The 21,414-nt window shown below is 43.6% G+C and overlaps 2 protein-coding genes across 4 annotated transcripts in view; one reads left to right on the top strand and one right to left on the bottom strand.

The window, feature by feature from the left end:
• Nucleotides 1-4,309, top strand: part of si:ch211-195b15.7 (chaperone Ric-8A) — a 7,556-nt gene extending 3,247 nt beyond the window's left edge. For both annotated transcript variants that reach the window (XM_014192257.3, XM_014192258.3), the window contains exons 8-15: nt 1-169; nt 629-723; nt 970-1,120; nt 1,365-1,460; nt 1,701-1,845; nt 2,105-2,237; nt 2,457-2,591; nt 2,788-4,309. The exon at nt 1-169 is cut by the window's left edge and continues 20 nt beyond it. In XM_014192257.3, the coding sequence (XP_014047732.2) occupies nt 1-169; nt 629-723; nt 970-1,120; nt 1,365-1,460; nt 1,701-1,845; nt 2,105-2,237; nt 2,457-2,591; nt 2,788-2,917 (1,054 nt within the window). In that variant the 3' untranslated portion in view covers nt 2,918-4,309. The remainder of the gene's footprint in view (nt 170-628; nt 724-969; nt 1,121-1,364; nt 1,461-1,700; nt 1,846-2,104; nt 2,238-2,456; nt 2,592-2,787) is intronic.
• A 1,779-nt stretch (nt 4,310-6,088) lies between these two features.
• Nucleotides 6,089-21,414, bottom strand: part of prr12b (proline rich 12b) — a 30,907-nt gene continuing 15,581 nt past the window's right edge. For both annotated transcript variants that reach the window (XM_082973575.1, XM_082973574.1), the window contains 11 exons: nt 21,324-21,398; nt 16,674-17,475; nt 16,042-16,580; nt 12,194-12,310; nt 11,853-11,986; nt 10,859-11,688; nt 10,584-10,703; nt 10,201-10,298; nt 9,872-10,006; nt 9,058-9,153; nt 6,089-7,433 (listed from right to left, as the gene is read on the bottom strand). In XM_082973575.1, the coding sequence (XP_082829701.1) occupies nt 7,299-7,433; nt 9,058-9,153; nt 9,872-10,006; nt 10,201-10,298; nt 10,584-10,703; nt 10,859-11,688; nt 11,853-11,986; nt 12,194-12,310; nt 16,042-16,580; nt 16,674-17,475; nt 21,324-21,398 (3,081 nt within the window). In that variant the 3' untranslated portion in view covers nt 6,089-7,298. The remainder of the gene's footprint in view (nt 7,434-9,057; nt 9,154-9,871; nt 10,007-10,200; nt 10,299-10,583; nt 10,704-10,858; nt 11,689-11,852; nt 11,987-12,193; nt 12,311-16,041; nt 16,581-16,673; nt 17,476-21,323; nt 21,399-21,414) is intronic.

Here is a 21,414-nt window from a genome sequence, read left to right as displayed (position 1 = left end):
GACTGCAGCTCTGGAGCAGTGTCTGTCTGCGCGGTGGGGGGAAGAGTACGAGGTGCTGAGCGACCACAGTGCGCCCCCTGTCTCTAAGGAGGTGTCACAGCGAGCTGTGGAGATCCTCAAGACCCTGTTCAACATCACATACAGCTTCCACAGACAGGAGCCGGATGAGGTAGGTGGAGGAGAGTCCCATAGAATTAAAATGTGGCTTTGTCCCAAATAGCATGATCTATTCCATTTACATTTACATTTAAGTCATTTAGCAGACGCTCTTATCCAGAGCGACTTACAAATTGGTGCATTCACCTTATAATATCCAGTGGAACAACCACTTTACAATAGTGCATCTAAATCTTTTGAGGGGGGGTTAGAAGGATTACTTTATCCTATCCCAGGTATTCCTTAAAGAGGTGGGGTTTCAGGTGTATTCCAATATCTGTACCTTGTCCGTCTTCAATGGGTCATCCTTGGCTTTTAGTTTGTGAGTAGGTAAGTGTAGGTAGCTAGGAGCTATCTCAAAATACTAATCCAGTATTTTTTAAGTTAAGACTGGGGGTTAGTTTAAACTGATCCTAGATCTGTGGTCAGGAGGCCTTTTTAAAGTCTCCTCTTTTCTTTATGTCCCTCTCAGGAGGATGCAGCTCTCTATCGCCGCCTGGCTGCAGTGCTACGTCACTGCCTGCTGCTGACCTGTGACGGAGAAGAACTCACTGAGGAGTTACAGGGGTATGTACAAGGGCTTCTGCTGTCCCCTCTTCTGTTGTATATCCATGCATTTGTATTTGCATCTTTCTTTTGAAAGTAATGGTGGCCATTCTAGGTGTTGTCTAAATGTTTCCTTTTTCATGGTGAAGTAGAAAAGATATGTTCTGAATCATTTCGAAATGGGTACCATTTCAGGTTTGCCCCATTTCTCCTTACCTCTGATCCCTGACCCTTAACCCTTGACCTTTAACCTATAACCCTCCTTAGGCACACAGTGAATGTGCTCTCTGCCCTACCTCTACAATGTCTGGACGTGCTGCTGTCTGTGCGTCTGACGGAGGGTTCACAGGAGTGGGAGGGGGTCAACATGGACACTGTCCACACCCTACTCACCTTCATGGAGAGACGCCTGGACAGGGTGAGGCAGAGGAAGAGGGAGGAAGGGACTGAGAGAGAGAGGAAAGTGGGGAGGAAAGGAGGGAGGAAAGGAGGCACCTATCTCATATGAGGATGCTGTTTGTTTCCCCATGGTGTACAGTGGAGGATGCTGTTTGTTTCCCCATGGTGTACATTGCATCTCAATAGAGCATAGCTATGGAAGCATACCGGGTGTGTATAAAGGGTCATAAGCTGACAAAATCACCTATGAATTTGTTATGAAGGGTCAGAAGTTGAAGGAGAAACTGACTCCAGTCCTGAATCTGTTGACTGAGAGCTGCCGCGCGCACCGCGAGACACGCCACTACCTCAGACAACAGGTACTGTTCTCTCCCGTTGGGCTGAAACTCCAACTGATTATTGTGGCTTTAATACAGTATGATAATGTTAGTCTGATGTTCGGTTTACATTGTTGTGTTGGAGAAGCCTGCTTCGACTTGTGATATTGGGGCCTCTGTCTGTCCCCTCCCTACATGGGTTCTGGATAGCAGCAAACTGGTTGAGCAGGTTTTTGCTCCCACCCAGCACTAACACCTGCCTCTGCCTGTCCACCGCTATAGATCCTTCCCCCTCTGAGGGACGTGGCCCTGAGGCCGGAGCAGGGGGCCACAGTGAGGGGACGTCTGGTGCGCCTGATGACCCACATGGACACGGACATCAAGCACTGTGCTGCCGAGCTCCTCTTTGTGCTCTGCAAAGAGAACGGTGCCCACATCATATCACACACCTGTCACACTTACTATCTCCTCGTTTCAAAGTAACTCTTTGTTAGAAGAACCCACTCGTATCACAGCATACTTATTAACCCCTCATAGCACATGTAGTAACTCATATAACTCCCTCTCTCTCTCTCTTTGTCACCCCCCCCCCCCGCTTCATCTCTGTTTCAGTTAGTGACTATCCAAGTGTGTGAAATAGATGGATGTCGCCATCTTATGTTTCTCTCTCTCTGTCTGTCTCTCAGTGAGTCGTTTTGTGAAGTACACAGGCTATGGTAACGCAGCAGGTTTGCTGGCAGCGAGGGGCTTGCTGAGTGGAGGTCAGGTGACCCACGCCCAGTACTCTAGCGACTCAGACTCTGACACAGAGGAATACAGGTGTGTAAAACAACCATTGATAATGTCACAAACACAACACTTTGTAATACTGTGTAGGGACACCATGCGTCTTTAGGCTTGTGTTACATTACTCTGACTGATAGATTGGACTTGGAACTATCAAAACGGCATAAATCGGAGAGATTAACAGAAGCAATTTTCGATTGTTAGGAGTGGACAGTATTTACAAAGGAAGGTGTTTGTAACTGTGTTCCACAGGGAAGCTAAGAGGCGCATCAACCCAGTGACGGGGAGGGTGGAGGAGGAGCAGCCAGACCCCATGGAGGGAATGACGGAGCAGGAGAAAGAGCAGGAGGCACTAAGACTCATCAGCCTGTTCAACAGGCTCTCACGGTGTGTGTGTGTGTATTTGTGAGTGTGTGTGTGTGTGTGTGCGTGCATGTTGTGTGTGTGTGTGTGCGTGCGTGTGCGGGTGCGTGTGTGTGTGTGTGTGTGTGTGTGTACATCTCTGTTTCAGCTAGTGACTATCCAAGTGTGTGAAATAGATGGATGTTGCCAATTTCTCTCTTTCTCCCTCTGTCTCTCTCAGGGACAAGATCATCCAACCAGTGGGAGTGATGACAGGGGGGGCACTGGAGCCCCTGTGTGGTCAGATGAGGGGGAGCACTGTGGAAGAGGCGGAATCAGAGGGAGAGAGTGAGGAAGAGAGGGAAAAGTAGGGAGGTTAGAAAATAAAAGTGAGAGATAGGAGGGTGATTACAAGAATTTACAGCATAGGATGGTGAAGAGACAGAAAGAGGGAGAGAGATAGAGGTTGGTTTGTATTTATATAGCACAGTCGTGGAAAAAGTACCCAATTGTCATACTTGAGTAAAAGTGACGATACCTTAATAGAAAATGACTGAAGTGAAAGTCACCCAGTAAAAAGTATCTGGTTTATCAAGTATCAAAAGTAAAAGACAATGCTAAAAATACACTTAAGTATCAAAATTAAAAGTAAATGCTATAAATCCTTTCAAATTCCTTATATTACGCAAACCAGACAGAACAATTGATTAGATTTGTATTTATTTATGGATAGCCAGGGGCACACTCCAACAGTCAGACATAATTCACAAACGAAGCATTTGTGTTTAATGAGTCCACCAGATCAGAAGCTGTAGGGATGACCACGTGTTTTCTTGATAAGTGCGTGAATTTAATAAGCATTCGAAATGTAACAAGTACTTTTGGGTGTCAGGGAAAATGTATGGGAGTCAAAAACTACATATTTTATTTAGGAATGTGGTGGAGTAAAAGTTGTATGAAATATAAATAATAAAGTACCAATACCCCCCAAAAATACTGAAGTAGTACTTCAAAGTATTTTTTGCTTAGTTACTTTACACCACTGATATAGCGCCTTTCCTCCATTTACATGAAAGCACTTTACTTTGGAGCATGTGTCTGTACCCCACCTCATCTGTCCCTATGTGTAGCACTAGTCTGAATTTACTGTATACGGTAGCATCACCCACCAAAACACCACTCTTAGAATCACTGTTTAGCCAGGTACATTCATTGAGAAGAAAATAAAAAACGCTAGAAAAAGGACAAGAAGCAGAGAATAGAGTCCTCATAGTCCTTGGCAATCGTAGTGTTGTTTAGCTTCCACATCCTTTATTTTCCACTCTGCTTCCTCTCCTGGAGATACCCCCACTTATGTTCAAGGGTGCAATGCCATTTTCTTGTAACAGGGGATATATCTGGTTGAGCGTGTGGTATGTTTGTGTTCCTGTACCTGTACTTGTACACTCCACCCAACCAAGGAGACAGTCCACTCTGAGGACATTATCCCAATGTGGAACAGATATCACAATTGGACTGGAGAGGGAATAACAGGTCCATGATGATTGTAATCAATGATGTGGGAGCGGTTATTGTGCAGGTGTCAGTCCCTGTCATGTGATGGGAAAGGGTATCACTACTTTTGAGTAACATGCTTTTTCCTCTTCCAACATGTTGTCATTCAGTCCTCTGCGTATATACTTCCTTTCCCCTCCAACATTTGCTGTAGTGTAAAATGCATATGGTTTCTCATGTTGAAGTATAAATAAACCATTCCTGCTGTACTGCACTGTCACAGTGTCTGCCTTGGATAGGAAAATAATCAATAGGGGTAAAATCCTCTGAAACTCTTCTGGGGCTGTCAGAGAGAATATGTTTTGTTAGCATTTTCACACAGAATAAAATATTCACTTGATTGGATCAGAAACTTCACAGGCACAGACTTTTAACTGACGTAAGCCGGGAACATTGCCGGAACATTAGCTAAGATTCCCATTAAGTTCTAGTTAAGATTTTATCTAACATTAGGATGATAACATCCCAAAAGCATTAAAATAGTGTTTTTGATAGCAAATGATTTTTGTCTTCCTTTAAATGTTTTAAATTAAATATCCTTGGAATGTTCTCATTCACTAAAATGTTGTGCACAGCAATCTGTAATAACCACCACCAAACATTCCCATTAGGTTTCCAGTTCATGTAATAACACAATGTACCAGTTATATTTTTAGAACATACTGCCGCAACTAAATGTGAAAGGGAACGTTCATGCGACATCAGGCGAATGTTTTATACAAACATTGTATAATCATCCACACAACTGGACAGTTTCTGATATGAGAACATTTGCCTCAACCTAACGAATGTTCTGGGAACTTTCAAATAACCAATTTTGGTTTGCTGGGGACTCACTCATACACAGCATCTACTTTTACAGAAAAAAAATTCTTCTGTCTTTATATTCCTTTCTCTTGGGTCAGTCTGTACCTCTGAACTCCTACCCACTTTGTTATATCCCCTCCTCCCCAATCTGAGCTGTTTCATTCCTCTGTATTTTTTCAGACAATTTCAGGTCAACATACACTACATGACTAAAAGTAAGTGGACACGTCAAATATCTCGTCAAACATCATGGCCATTAATATGGAGTTGGTCCCCCCTTTACTGCTATAACAGCCTCCACTCTTCTGGGAAGGCTTTCCACTTTCCACACTAGATGTTGGAACATTGCTGCGGGGACTTGCTTCCACTCAGCCACAAGAGCATTAGTGAGGTCGGGCACTGATGTTGGGCGATTAGGCCTGGCTCGCAGTCTGCGTTCCAGTTCATCTCAAAGGTGTTCGATGGGGTTGAGGTCAGGGCTCTGTGCAGGTCAGTCAAGTTCTTCCACACCGATCTCAACAAACCATTTCTGTATGGTTTGGAGCTCTGTAGTGAGTGTTGCAACCGAGGACAGACCATTTTTTACGCGCTACGCGCCTCAGCACTTGGCGGTCCTGTTCTGTGAGCTTATGTGACCTACCACTTTGTGGCTGAGCCGTTGTTGTCCTAGACGTTTCCGCTTCACGATAACAGTACTTGCAGTTGACTGTGGCACCTCTAGCAGGGCAGAAATATGACGAACTGACTTGTTGGAAAGGTGGCATCCTATGACGATGCCACGTTGAAAGTCACTGAGCTTTTCAGTAAGGCCATTCTACTGCCAATGTTTGTCTATGGAGATTGCTGTGTGCTTGATTTTATACACCTGTCAGCAACAGGTGTGGCTGAAATAGCCAAAGCCACTAATTTGAAGGGGCGTCCACATACTTTTGTATATATAGTGTACTTTACTAACAATAGTACATGTTGTCCAGGGTTGGGAAATGCCTATTTCCAGCCAAATCAAAAAGGACACCAAATTCCAATATGTCCCTCATTGGAATTGCAATTTCAGTGTATAATTTAAATTGACTGGAATTGAAATGGATTTGACCCCAACCCCGATATGTGGTCAACCACACCCTTACTATAATGCATTCTCTTATAAAGTTTTAGGAGGAAAAACAAAATTACAGCTAAAGTTGTTTTCTCTGTCATTTTCAAATTTTTATTTGCTTTTGTCAAATACAGGAATAGCATGTACAGAAGAGGAACTGGGCTTTAGAGACTGAAGTAACTGTACAATATTTACAGATAAGAGAGCTTGAACAAATAGGTAAACCTCCAAAATAATAATCATCATAAACAACAAACAGATCAAATAAAAACAGTCAACACAGATTTTATACGCTTTTTTAACAGTTACACCTCCCTAAAACCACAGCGCTTTCTTTTAGAAAGCAAACAGATATTTATTTTAATTTATTCACTTCAGGTGTAAACTCTGCTCTCGTTGTCTTTTGAAGAACAAACATAAAGAACACAGTTTGCTTAGGTTTTAAATACTTTTTTCCCCCTCACAATTTATTTAGGCAGACAGAAAAAAGGGAACATCACACACTCCTCTAACCTCCCTCTCCCTTCACCTCAGTTTTACTCCCCTTCCCTCGTTTTTACCTTCAGCAGTAAAAGGGGGACTGAGCAAAGGATTTCGGGTAGGCCAATTCATGTATACCATAACAAAATATTATTATTTAAAATAACAACAGCAAACAATCCCAGCTAGGGAGGGTAATTTCCTTGTATAAATAATACAAATCATAATTATTAATACATATACGTATATATATATATATAGTGTTTGTATGTTGGTGTGTGTGTGTGTGTGCCCGTGCATGTTTGGATGTAGATCGCAATCTTTTCTGTAGTGCTGACTGATTCACCGTGGTCCCCTGCTTTCCCTGTTCAGGTCAAGTGGCAGACGTCGTACCCTTTCACACATTCACTATTTTCAAACCACCTCCTCCGCTCTCCTCCGTCCTTCTCTTTTCTTTAGTCAAGAGATACTTTGTGAGAGAAAAACTAAACAAAAGCGCTAAAAACAGTTCATTGTAGCATCCAATTTAAGTTAAAACTCAACCGTACTCACAGTCTTTCTCACTGGGCAAGAACTAGAGTGGTAGGGTCTGAACCCCCCCCCCCCCCCCCTTTCCATCTTGGTACAGTCCAGTATTCTCCACTCCAACTCTCTTGCTTTGTCTCCCAAATACTGTATACCTCCTCCCTCCCTCCCCACCCCTCCCTTCTCCAACCCACATTCTGCTTTCCAAATGGCACCCTATTCTCCATATAGGCCCTATGGCTCAGGCCAATTGTAGTGCACTATTTCGGACTGTGCCCCCTCCTCCCTCATCAGGCTTTGGTGCTGAGGGTCAGCAGGTCGATGAAGGAGTTGAAGAGGGTCTCCAGCCAGCCCTGGTTGGCCATACACTGCTGCACCACCTCCTCCTGACCAGGGTCCTCCGCTGCCTGCTCTATACTGTCCGTCTGGGGGGAATAGAGAAAGAGAATAGATTATTTTTCTATTGAAATTCACTTGCTTATTTACAGTATATATACAAAAGTATGTGGATCTTCAAATTAGTGGATTCGGCTATTTCAGCCACACCCGTTGCTGACAGGTGTATAAAATCGAGCACACAGCCAGGCAATCTCCATAGACAAACATTGGCAGTAGAATGGCCTTACTATAGAGCTCAGTGACTTTCAACGTGGCATCATCATAGGATGCCACCTTTCCAACAAGTCAGTTTGTCAAATTTCTGCCCTGCTAGAGTTGCCCCGGTCAACTGTAAGTGTTGTTATTGTGAAGTGGAAACGTCTAGGACAACAACGACTCAGCCGCGAAGTGATAGTTCACACAAGCTCACAGAATGGGACCACCGAGTGCTGAAGCGCGTAGTGCGTAAAAATCGTCCGTCCTCGGTTCCAAACTGCCTCTGGAACCAACATCAGCACAAGAACTCTTCGCCGGAAGCTTCAAGATCACCATGCGCAATGCCAAGCGTCGGCTGGAGTGGTGTAAAGCTCGCCTTCTTTGTACTCCGGAGCAGTGGAAACGCATTCTCTGGAGTGACGAATCACGTTTCACCATTTGGCAGTCCGACTGACAAATCTGGGTTTGGCGGATGCCAACAGAACGCTACCTGCCCCAATGCATAGGGTCAACTGTAAAGTTTGGTGGAGGAGGAATAATGGTCTGGGGCTGTTTTTCATGGTTTGGGCTCGGCCCCTTAATTCCAGTGAAGGGAAATCTTAACGCTACAGCACACAATGACATGCGAGACGATTCTGTGCTTCCAACTTTGTGGCAAAAGTTTGGGGAAGGCCCTTTCCTGTTTCAGCATGACAATGCCACCATGCACAAAGCGAGGTCCATAGAGAAATGGTTTGTCGAGATGGGTGTGGAAGAACTTGACTGGCCTGCAGAGCCCTGACCTCAACCCCATCGAACACCTTTGGGATGAATTGGAACGCCGACTGCAAGCCAGGCCTAATCGCCCAACATCAGTGCCCGACCTCACTAATGCTCTTGAAAGGAAGCAAGTCCCCACAGTTATGTTCAAACATCTAGTGTAAAGCCTTCCCAGACGAGTGCAGGCTGTTATAGCAGCAAAGGGGGGACCAACTCCATATTAATGCCCATGATTTTGGAATGAGATGTTAGACGAGCAGGTGTCCACATAATTTTGGTCATGTAGTGTATTTTACCATACTACAAAACCTTTATTCTCAATTCTATTTCTCTAAAGCTGTAAATAGATGTATTCAGTCTTCAAGGCCAGAGTATAGACTTGTTGCATATACATCTAACATTAATTGATGTTATGCAAGTCAAATATCCACTCCAGGATGGATAATAAAGTTATTATTTTTATACAAGCACAACACAGCCACTCACAAATGACAGCCAACCTTCCACAACAAAAGGACTAAATACACAGTGCTCCCTTTGAATTATTCTGACCACAATGGAAACAGAGAGAGAGAGAGAGAGAGAGGGGGGGGGAGAGACACAGAAAGAAAGTAGAGAAGAACAACAATGCCGTTGAGGAAACAGGGGTGTTGGAAGGTCAATGTTGTGAAAAGCGATTGTGCCGCTGAGTCTTACCTCCTTCTTGCAGTTCAGGAAGGTGTGATACTTGTAGTGATGGAGGGAATGATAAAGGCTATAGACACGACACGTCTCTGTAGACAGCTTGAGGTCCTGAGAGTCACAGAGAGACGGGAAAAAGAGATGGAGGGAAAGGAGAGAGGAAATCATTTATTAGCGAATCTCCCCGGTTCTCTTGGACTAAGGATGAACGGGGAAAAGGCCTAGTCTACTATGTATTCACAACTTCACATACTGTCAGAGGACCACAGAAAATACAAATGCACTTGAACAACGCTAAAAGAAGAAACATAGCCTCGTCGAGAACCAGGTGTCCCTGATCGGGAAGCCTGGTGAAGTCTATGACCGAAAGGGGCTAAATACGGGTGAAGACCCGGTGTAAGTCAGTGGCGCCTAGCAACACGTCAAACCGATTGAATGCATTGCTTGGGCGGAGCTTAACACGCAGCACCAATCAAACACATCAAATCAATCAAATGCTTCGCTTGGGCGGGGCTTAGAAGAAACGAGACAACTCAAGTGTAAATAAGGACGGTGTCATGGTTTAGCTTTGTCTGCACATGGGCAAACACCATCCAGGCAGAGTTAAAACCACTGAGATACAAGTTTATGTACAAAGCAAAGTGACAAACAGGTCCAGACTTTATTACTCTAGTTCTTGTGAGACAGAATGGTCTCTTCTACTCGGCTTCTACAACACAGACACAATTTTCCAGGCCAGGGTTAGCCACAGTGCAGCTGATTGGATACATTGGTGTCAGCGGTGGGAAACTAAAGTCAAGGAGTTCATGAGTGGATGTGGTTCACTCACCTGCTGTTTGGGCGTGGTGCTCTTCTTGACGCGATTGAGGGTTTTACGGTTGTAGCACTCACCGCCGATGTGCACTTTGACCGCTCCAGAGTCCAGGGGGTCCGCCGTCATTTTGGGGAACATATGCAGAGTCTCCTAAAGAATAAAAATATAAAGATGGAGGGAGCGAGGGGGAGTAGTAATTTCAACTGTTTTAAAGTTTTCACTTGTCAATATGATAGTGAGAAAGTTGGATGGAGATTGGAAGGAGATCTGGTAAAATTCCAAACACATCAGGTACTTTTCATAATCAGGTTTCAGCATTTTTACAACTAAACAGACAGACGTACCTGGTGTTGGCCACTCATGTTGACTCTCCTTAACAGTCTCCTCTTTTGTTCGTTGAGGAGGCTGTCAATCTTCCTCATGGGCGGGAGGTACAACTCGTCTGGGGGCCAGAGTGGGAGGGACATAGGGTCCGTATGACTCATCTCATGACATCGCTCTTCCTCAATCCTATTCTCACTCCTTTACTTTTGATCAATACTCTCTTTCTCTCACTCCCAGGGCTGGGGTCAATTCCCTTGGAAGTAAACTGAAATTCTAATTCCAAATTATCATAGAGAAGCATTGCGATTTATTTATTTTACTTCTTGAAATGACTGAATTGACCCCAAACCTGACCAAATCATCACCCACTCATCTGCTCACACCACGACCCCATCCCTCTCACCGTCTGTGTCCTCCAGGGCTTGAATCATGTCGGGGTCAAGTGCTGTACTGACCAGCATCTCTATGTAACTCCTGAACATCTCCCTCATGGCTCGACTGTTCATCCCCCCTCTCACTGGGGCTACAGGGAGAGACACAGAGAGAGAGAGAGAGAGACAGAGAGACAGAGAAAGAGAATATGTCACTGAGTGGGTTTGAACCAAGGCATTACATATAAATATACATACCAAAATTGTATTAACACACAGTTACACACACACACACACAGTCCCTCACCTTGGTCCTCGCTGGGCCCATCGGGGGAGGAGTCTGAGTCAGAGGGGACTTCCTTCAGCCACTTCTTCCTCTTCTTGGGTGGAGGCTCCGCCTTCACTGGCCTCGCCCTCGACGGGCGCTCTGTCTTCTTCTCTCCTCCTCCTCCTCTCTTCTCCTCCCTCAGTCTCTTTCGGTCCTCTTCACTGCTCCTTCTCTCCACCTTCTCCTGAGGTGGTGGACGCCTCTTCTCTTTTTCTTCTCTCTCCTTCTCTCGCTCCCTCTCTCGCTGTTTCTCTTTTTCCCTCTCCCTCTCTCGCTCCTTTTCTTTTTCCCTCCTCTCTCGCTCCTTCTGCTCCCTCTCCTTCTCTTTCTGCTCTTTCGCTTTCTCCCTCTCTTTCTGCTCTCTCACTTTGTCCTTTTGCTCCCTTTCTTTCTCCTTCTCTTTGTCCTTTTGCTCTCTCGCTTTCTCCTTTTGCTCTCTCTCTTTCTGCTCTCTTGCTTTGTCCTTTTGTTCTCTCTCTTTCTGCTCTCTCACTTTCTCCTTTTGCTCCCTCTCTTTCTCCTTCTCTTTGTCCTTTAGCTCTCTCGCTTTCTCTTTTTGCTCCCTCACTTTTTCCTTTTGTTCCCTCTCTTTCTCTTTCTGCTCCTTTTCCTTTTGCTCTCTCTCTTTCTGCTCCTTCTCTTTTTCCTTTTGCTTCCTCTCTTTCTGCTCCTTCTCTTTTTCCTTTTGCTCCTTCTCTTTCTGCTCCTTCTCTTTCTCCTTCCGCTCCCTCTCATCTCGCTCCAATCGGGGTGGAGTCTGACTGATGGCAGGGGGAGGTGGCTTGGGGAGCGATGGGAGTGATTGACGCCTGTCAAGGTACATTTTTGGGGGTAATTTTGCAGGATATTGCTTACAGTTAATATTTTCAGATCTACACAAGTGCATGGCGGTAGGGGCTACGGTTCTACATGGGGTTGGGCACGTATGAATCAAGACCCAGAGGAGTACGGCAAACATGCAGCACAAACCTACCTCAACATGAGTCCAGGTCTGTGCCAGGGTTTACGGGAGCACACACGGACATAATCCTTTTTATTGAAATTCTCCAGGAACTTGACATAGAGACGTTGGTACCGCATCTTGGCATCGCCAAAGTAGCCCAGATACTGTGAGAGAGAGAAAGGGAGAGAAATATGTATAGAGATATAATAATTTGAGTCATTAAAAACAATGTGTAGCTTCAAAATATGTGTACAACTATCATGACGATCTCATGCTGGATTGTAAAATCCTAGCATCCATTGCTGGATTGTACTTTGAGATTTAAGAGAAGGAGAGAGTCTCCTGTCTTAAAGGGGATGTGAGTAACTGACGTTGCTAGTGGCACAGAACTGCCTCTGTCCGTCTTTGATCTCGGGGCTGAACTTCTGCAGCAGGGCTTTCTGCACTCTCCAGATGGGTGGTGGCTCGCGGCCGGTCTGCAGGGCCATCTTGAGAGACAAAGAGAGTATGTACAGCGCCTTCAGAAAGTATTCAATACCCCTTGACTTACTCCACATTTTGTTATGTTACAGACTGAATTCAAAATAGCTTAAATAGATTATTCTTCGCACCCATCTACACACAATACCCCATAATGACAAAGTGAAAACATGATTTTAGAAATGTTTGCAAATGTATTGAAAGTGAAATACAGAAAAATCTAATTTACACCCGAGTCAATACACTGTTGGACTCACCTCTGGCAGCGATTACAGCTGTGAGTTTTTCTGGGTAAGTCTCTAAGAGCTTTGCACACCTGGATTATACAAAATCTGCTGATTATTCTTTAAAAAATTCTTCAAGCTCTGTCAAGTTGGTGGTTGATCATTGCTAGACAGACATTTTTAAGTCTTGCCATAGATTTAAGCCGATTTAAGTTAAAAAAAAAACTGTCACTAGGCCACTCAGGTAAGCAGCTCTAGTGTAGATTTGGCCTTGTGTTTTAGGATATTCTCCTGCTGAAAGGTGAATTTGTCTCCCAGTGTCTGTTGGAAAGCAGACTGAACCAAGTTTTCCTCTAAGATTTTGCCTGTGCTTAGCTCTATTCCATTTATTTCTATCCCCCCAAAAACTCCCCAGTCCTTGCCAATGACAAGCATACCTATAACATAATGCAGTCACCACTATGCTTGAAAATATGAAGAGCGGTACTCAGTGATGTGCAGTGTTTGCCCCAAACATAATGCTTTGTATTCAGGATATTAACTTAATTTCTTTGCCACATTATTTGCAGTTTTACTTTAGTGCCTTACTGCAAACAGGATGCATGTTTTGGAATATTTGTATTCTGTACAGGCTTCCTTCTTTTCACTCTGTCAATTAGGTTAGTATTGTGGAGTTACTAGAATGTTGTTGATCCATCCTCAGTTCTCTTATCACAGTCATTAATAAACTCTGCAACTCTTTTAAAGTCACCATTGGCCTCATTGTGAAATCTCTGAGTGGTTTCCTTCCTGGGGGGGATCATTTAGCTATTTGATTTGGAATTTTAAGACCCCTTTAGGTATCCAAAATAGTATATTTTTTATTATTTGATAAAATATTGAATATGGCCTTTACTACTATAGCCTATAGAAATGGGAAAAAAAGGGAGTCAAAAAATAAATCATAAAGAATAAGGTTTTGAAGTGTCTGTCCTATATCTAGGAGATATAAGAAAGCTCAGGAAATATTTCCGTTTTTTTTATACACATATATAACCCCTTATGTTTGTTGCCACAAAACTACCTCCATACGAGTAGGGGACGTAGAGCAAAACGGATATTCGTTTGTAGTTTGTATTAGTTTGTAGCATCCGAACCCAAACGGTTCGGATACTACAGTCAGAAGTTGGCACATCAGCGTTACTGACATCAGACGAGTCCCGTGACACTTGTGGGGGTCGTAGAGCCGTTAAGACGCTACAGACGTTTTCGTGAGAAGACCGATTTTCGGGATGTCTCATGGTCTGACAAACACTGCTGTAGCTCGGCCATCAGACGGGTGCGTCTCTTAAGGGTTAATAACCTCACCATGCTCAAAGGGATATTCAATGTTTTTTTACCCATCTACCAATAGGTACACTTCTTTGCAAAGCATTGGAAAACCTCCCTGGTCTTTGTGATTGAATCTGTGTTTGAAATGTACTGCTCGACTGAGGGACCTTACCGATAATTGCATGTGGGGGGTACAGAGATGAGGTAGTCCTTCAAAATCATATTAAAACACTATTATTGCACACAGAGGGAGTCCATGCAACTCATGATGTGACTGGTTAAGCATATTTGTAGTCCTGAACTTATTTAGGCTTGCCATAACAAAGTGGTTAAATACTTATTGACTCAAGACATTTCAGCTTTTCATTCATTTGTAAAAAATTCTACAAACATGATGGCCAGTGACCCAAAATCAATTTTAAATTCAGGCTGTAACTAGAGGTCGACCGATTATTTTCAGCGCCGATACCAATACTGATTATTGGAGGGCCAAAAAAATGCCGCTACCGATTAATCGCCCGATTGTTTTTATTGATTTGTAATAATGACAATTACAACAATACTGAATGAACACTTATTTTAACTTAATATAATACATCAATAAAATCAATTTAGCCTCAAATAAATAATGAAACATGTTCAATTTGGTTTAAATAATGCAAAAACAAAGTGTTGGAGAAGAAAGTAAAAGTGCAATATGTGCCATGTAAAAAAGCTAACGTTTAAGTTCCTTGCTCAGAACATGAGAACATATGAAAGCTGGTGGTTCCTTTTAACATGAGTCTTCAATATTCCCAGGTAAGAAGTTTTAGGTTGTAGTTATTATAGGAATTATAGGACTATTTCTCTCTATACGATTTGTATTTCATATACCTTTGACTATTGGATGTTCTAATAGGCACTTTAGTATTGCCAGTGTAACAGTATAGCTTCCGTCCCTCTCCTCGCTCCTACCTGGGCTCGAACCAGGAACACATCGACAACAGCCACCCTCGAAGCAGCGTTACCCATGCAGAGCAAGTGACGTTTGAAAGGCTATTAGCGCGCACCCCGCTAACCATTTCACATGGGTTACACCAGCCTAATTTCGGGAGTTGATAGGCTTGAAGTCATAAACAGCGCAATGCTTGAAGCATTGCGAAGAGCTGCTGGCAAAACGCACGAAAGTGCTGTTTGAATGAATGCTTACGAGCCTGCTGGTGCCTACCATCGCTCTGTCAGACTGCTCTATCAAATCATAGACTTAATTATCACATAATAACACACAGAAATACGAGCCTTAGGTCATTAATATGGTCGAATCTGGAAACTATCACGTTTATTCTTTCAGTGAAATACGAAACCGTTCCGTATTTTATCTAACGGGTGGCATCCATAAGTCTAAATATTCCTGTTACATTGCACATCCTTCAATGTTATGTCATAATTATGTAAAATTCTGGCAAATTAGTTCGCAATGAGCCAGTCGGCCCAAACTGTTGCATATACTCCGACTCTGCGTGCAATGAACGCAAGAGAAGTGACACAATATGCAGGTTTAAAAATATATACTTGTGTATTGATTTTAAGAAAGGCATTGATGTTTATGGTCTATGGTTAAGCGATTATATGCAACGCAGGACAGGCTAGATAAACTAGTAATATCATCAACCATGTGTAGTTAACTAGTTATTATGATTGATTGATTGTTTTTTATAAGATAAGTTTAATGCTAGCTAGCAACTTACCTTGGCTTCTTACTGCATTCGCGTAACAGGCAGGCTCCTCGTGGAGTGCAATGTAAAGCAGGTGGTTAGAGCTTTGGACTAGTTAACCGTAAGGTTGCAAGATTGAATCTCCGAGCTGAAAAGGTAAAAATCTGTCGTTCTGCCCCTGAACAAGGCAGTTAACCCACCGTTCCTAGGCCGTCATTGAAAATAAGAATGTGTTCTTAACTGACTTGCCTAGTTAAGTAAAGGTGTAAAAAATAAAATTAAAATAAAAAATTAGGCCAAATCGGTGTCCAGAAATACCGATTTCCGACTGTTATGAAAACTTGAAATCGGCGCTAATTAATCGGCCATTCCGATTAATCGGTCGGCCTCAAGCTGTAACACAACAAAATGTGGAAAAAGTCAAGGGATGTGAATACTTTCTGAAGGCACTGTAAGTGTGTGAGAAGACAAGACATACCACCTCCCACAGTAAATGCCAGAAGCCCTCACCTTGAGCGTGCCAATGTCCTCAGTCCGCACCACAAACTCATCCCTCTCCCGGAAGATGCCCTCGCCACCACTCTCGCTATCCTCCTCCTCGCTCTCTCCAGCGATGGCCGCATTGTCCTGCTTTTTGGCCAGGTGCAGAGAAGTGATCTTGGGGGCTGGCGCATCCTCAGGGGTGGGGGGTGAGGGTGGGGAAGATGAGGGTGAGGAGGAAGGCTGGGCCAACTCTGGAGCATCCGAAAGGGGAGGGGAGGAGGAGGGAGGGGGGGTAGTGGAGGGGGGCATTGCAGGGGAAGGGGAGGGTGGAGAGGGCAGGGCCGGGGGAGAGGAGCTGGGGGGAGGAGAGGCCGAGGGGTTTTGGGTTTGTTGGGGGGACGGCTCCTGCTGCTCCTCTTCATCATCCTCGTGCTGGAAGGGCAGAGGGGTGGGTGGGGAGAGGGGTGGGGGAGGTAGGGGGGATGGGGAGGAAGAAGTGAGAGGGGACGGGGAGAGGGATGGGGGCGAGGGGGGTACGGGGGCGAGGGGAGGCCCAGATGGAGAATCTGGGGGGGGGGGTTCAGAGTATATTACATCTTTGGAAATGAACAACTGCTTGTCAGACCATTCCAGAATATCTGAGATTGTAGGCTACTCACCTTCCACTTTAGGAGCATCCAGCATCTCAAACTCAGGCTCAGGCTCTCTCTCCTCCTCCTCTTCCCTCTCCTCTACCTCTTCCTCCACACCCCTGTGCTCTACATTCAGGTCTTCCTTTACCCTCTCTTCTTTCTCCATCTCCTCCTCTTTCTCCATCTCCTTTTGTCGTTCGTCCTCTCCGTCCATCCCTTTCAGTCCTTCCTGTTCTGGGGGCGGTGTATTTGGCTGTGCGTTGGCCTGTGTGTTGTGTAGTTGCATTTGTGTCTCTACGTCATCGTCCTGCTCCTCCAGATCGGCTACGTCCTCCTGCGTTTGGGCCACTGGCGGCGGCGTTGGTGGCAGCGATGGGCTCTGGGGCGGAGATGGGCTGGGTGGGAGCTGGGCCACGGCTGCAGCCAGCGAATGGGGTGTGTCGTAAAGGGCAGATATAGCCGAGGAGATGCTCTTCTGCAGGTCCTGGTTCTTACTGACAGAGTCCTCCTCCTCGTCGGAGGAGAAGGATGGCAGCGTCTCCAGGTTCCTCTTCAGCTCGTCGTCCAGACGCTTACAGGGGCTCAGCCCGTCCTCGCCCTCGCTACTGTCCCCAAACGGAGGGGGTGGAGGAGGGGGCGGTGGAGGGGGAGGCGGAGACAGGATCCTACCCTTCAGGGAGGAAGAGTCTGTGGTTTCAGCTCCTTCCACTGGCCCTCCAAGGTCTTGTGGTCCACCAGGTCCAGATTCAGGCTGCTTCTTCCCCGTCTTGAGGAAGTCCAGGAAGGAGGCCATGAAATTAGACTTCAGCTCCGGGGGCTTGTCCTCCGTCTAAGAGGGGGGAAGAGAGGAGATAAGGAGAGGAGAAAAGAGAGGGGAGAGGAAAGGTGAGGTGCAGATAAGACCGGGGAGGAAAGAAATAAGAAAATTAATAGAAATAATGAGAAAAGGGTGTGAATGGGAAAAGTGAAAAAAAGGGTATATAGGAGAGTGATTTGTATATATTATAATAAAGCTTGGACAGAAACCAACGGTAAAATCTCCCTAAATGCTATATAACTGTATTTTTCCATGCTTTGTGTTGGGGTGTACCTTTAGAAACCTTTCTCTTCCTCTGAATAGAGGTAGTTCACCTTACCAACAGCAGGGGGGGTCTGAGGGTGGTAAGAAAATATAATTGGGTAACCATGGCAACAGCTACCCTGGCAACAGCCTTCTCTCTCCTCTCTCCCTTTCTCTCTGTTTTATTGTCAGTCAGAGAGGCTGGCTGTCAATCACCTCAGACTCACGTCTCCGCTCCGCCCTCTATAGGCTGCCGATATGCGCACACACACACAGCATTACACAGCCTCACAAACACAGCGCTATGTTGATACACACACACACAGAGTCACATACACACAGCCTCACATACACACAGCTCTAATGCATCTTCAAAGCTCAGCCAAATGGCGAGGTCATCTGTTTTGGCTGTCCTGACATTTTTTTTTTTATCACTTTGGGACATTTTTCAGATGTAACACACTGCGTCATTTCAACGTGGATAATTGGCTAATATTTGGTTGAGACGTTGATCAATGAGATTACAACCTCTATTCAACCACTCAAAAAAAGCCTAAAGTTAGTTGAATTTCCAATGTGTTATCACTATGCTTTCAACCATCTAAAAGCACAACCAAATTCCAAAATAAAAAAGAATGTCTGTTTTTGGTTTAGTTGTCACCCAAATACCTATCATCGCGCTTTCAACCATATAAAATGCACCGCAAAGTTCAAATGGGAATACAAAGTCAGATATTTGGTTTATTTATACAGTTGTGATATCACTGTGCTTCCTCTAATAGCAGAACCAAATGGCCTAGACTGCAGTTGAGATTACATTAAAAGTACATGGTGCAAGTGCTCAATGCCGTTTGAGATTCTGCTGAGATTATCACAGCAATCTCCACAGACCTGCAATGACCTATGCATGCCATTTTAAACATGCACACTTTATATGATTACATAAGAAGAAATGTATAGTTACAGTAACCTCAACATTTGGCCATGGATGGAATGATAGCAACGGTGACTATTTCGTTTTTAAGTGGAGATCTCTCAACAATCACTCACAATAGCACATTGTTAATAGTCAGTGACAAATATAATAGCTGGGCTTTGTTAAAACTTTGGATGGGAGGGTAGCTGTAGCTAGATCAATTCTCCAGTAGGAGGTGCTGCCCAGCCTATTGTTTTGTTTCTTCTGACAGTGGATATATAACGGTGAAAATCTGACATTGTTTTAAAGTTACAAATTCAACATAAGGTTTGTCTATGTTGAAATGTGGTTCCCATGATGACATAATCCTGTGGTTGATAACCTCAAAACAATAGTTGTGAACTTTTTTCGAAATCCAATGTATTTTCCACGTAGATTCCACGTCACAATACGTTGACAAATTACGCTGAAACAACGTTGATTCAACCAGCTTGTACCCAGTGGGATATTTTCAAAACTCTAAGTGCAAAACTAAACTGATAACACTTGTATCTTATGTTCAGAACGTTTGATTGTTCATTCATTGGTGTTTCACAGTTTCATTAGTCTCACAGTTTCATTATCCTTACACAGTACATATGTTTTGGTTCTGTACTCCAGCACTTTGGATTTGAAATGATACAATGACTAGGAGGTTAAAGTGCAGACTGTCAAGCTTAAATTTGAGGGTATTTTGTTTCATTTCTATTTTGTGCCCAATAGAAATAAATGGTAAAGAATGTATTCTGTCATTTTGGAGTCACTTTTATTGTAAATAAGAATATAATATGTTTCTAAACACTTCTACATTATATTTGTGCGTCTAACTTTCTCACTTATCATTACTCACAATTCATTCAACACTATCCGTAATAATAGCAGCATCCATATTAATGTAGAATTGTTTAGAAACATATTCTATTCTTACTTGTATTTACAACAAAAAGTGACTCCAAAATGACACAATGCATTATTTACCATTCATTTCTATTGGGCACAATATAATCTGAAACAACAAAAAACAAACAGCAAATGCATCCAAGAAGTTTCTAGAGTCCCAAGCTTGATGTAATCATTGTGTGCTTGGACTATGGGACCAAATGCTAATCTTTTGACTACTTTAATACACATAAGTGAATCTGTCCCAATACTTTTAGTCCCCTAAAGGGTACACAAAGTGCTGTAAACTCTAAATGGTTCACCCGATATGGATGAATACCCTCAAATTAAAGCTGATTGTCTGCACTTCAGTCTCATATTCATTGTATCATTTCAAATCCAAAGTGCTGGAGTACAGAGTCAAAATAACAAAAAAAGTGTGTAACTGTCCAAATAGCTTTGTTGCTCACTGTATATTGTTATATACAACCCAGGTATTTCAGCAGTGCATTGTACACTATACTATAATTCCAAATGGTAGCACAGAGTGACTCTTTCAACTTTGTCCTTGTCACGTCCTGACCAGTATAAGGGTTATTTGTTATTGTAGTTTGGTCAGGACGTGGCAGAGATATTTTGTTTATGTGGTTCGGGGTGGTGATTTATTTAGTAGGGTGTTGGTTTAGTTAGTTCTGGGTTTTTGGGGTTATGTTCTAGGTTTGTATTTCTATGTGGTCTCTAGTCTTTTGTATTTATATGTCTAGTTTATTGGGGTTGGACTCTCAATTGGAGGCAGGTGTTTTCTAGTTGCCTCTGATTGAGAGTCCTATATATGGGTATGTGTTTGGTTAAGTGTTTGTGGGAGATTGTTTCTTGTTTTGCCTGTGTGAGCCTGACAAGACTGTTTTGTTGTTCGTGAGTTCTTCGTTTTGTTATTTTGGTGTTCTCTTTATTTAAAAATAAATACAAGATGAGCATCCACATTCCCTGCTGCGTTTTGGTCCTCTATCCCCGACGACAACCGTTACAGTCCTATTGAAGCACACTGGCTGATGGAATATGATGATGTAGTATTTACAGCCACATCCATATATATGATTTGGTTTTACCTTCCAACATAAATTTATGTCAATTTGATACATTTATGGAGGGGACAATATAGAAATGTAGTGCTCAGAAGTTATCAAACTATATACGTTACAGTAAGCAATCTTTTGGTTCACTTCGATTAAGTGATTGTTGTATTGTTAAAAAAAATGACAAGAAAATCATTACCTAAAGGCAAGTGAATATTGCATTTTGAAAACCAGATGTCCAAATTGAAAGACTGATTTGGTGCAGTGAACAAGTGACTTTGTGAAGGTCTTTGTTGTACTCAGTCAATCAAAAATGCTTAGGAGTTGTGAAAATGACCCACATACTTGTGAAAATTGCACCAAAATGTTTAAAATAAAACTAACACACACCAATGTGTTCTCTTTTGTCTTTCCCCGACTTGAAATATCACTTGTGGAGCCTTATGCCCCTCTATCTTATTCGCCCCACTAACCACAAACTCTAACTACACACATAAGCTCTCCTCTGGATGTTCGTGTTCCAGTCAACGTTAGCCCACCGCTGTTTTGACTGAGGTAGAGCCTACCCTGCAGCCTTCTTGCCTGGTGAGTTACCCAGCGCTGAAGGGATCTCTGAGTTATATGACTTGTGAAATATGAGTAATGAATTATAGATGATACTGTGATTTATTAGGAGGTGTAGGTAGGGACGGATTGAGGCTTCTCACCGTGTTGGAGAGCTTCTGCATGGCAGCCCAAGCCTCTGGGGTCAGCTGCTCATCCATGTCCCTTTCCCACGTCATCTGTGGCGGCCACAAA

This window comes from Salmo salar, chromosome 03 (genome assembly GCF_965601325.2).
Source record: "Salmo salar chromosome 03, fSalSal1, whole genome shotgun sequence".
Lineage (NCBI taxonomy): Eukaryota > Metazoa > Chordata > Actinopteri > Salmoniformes > Salmonidae > Salmo > Salmo salar.
This window is presented reverse-complemented; position numbering and strand designations above follow the sequence as displayed.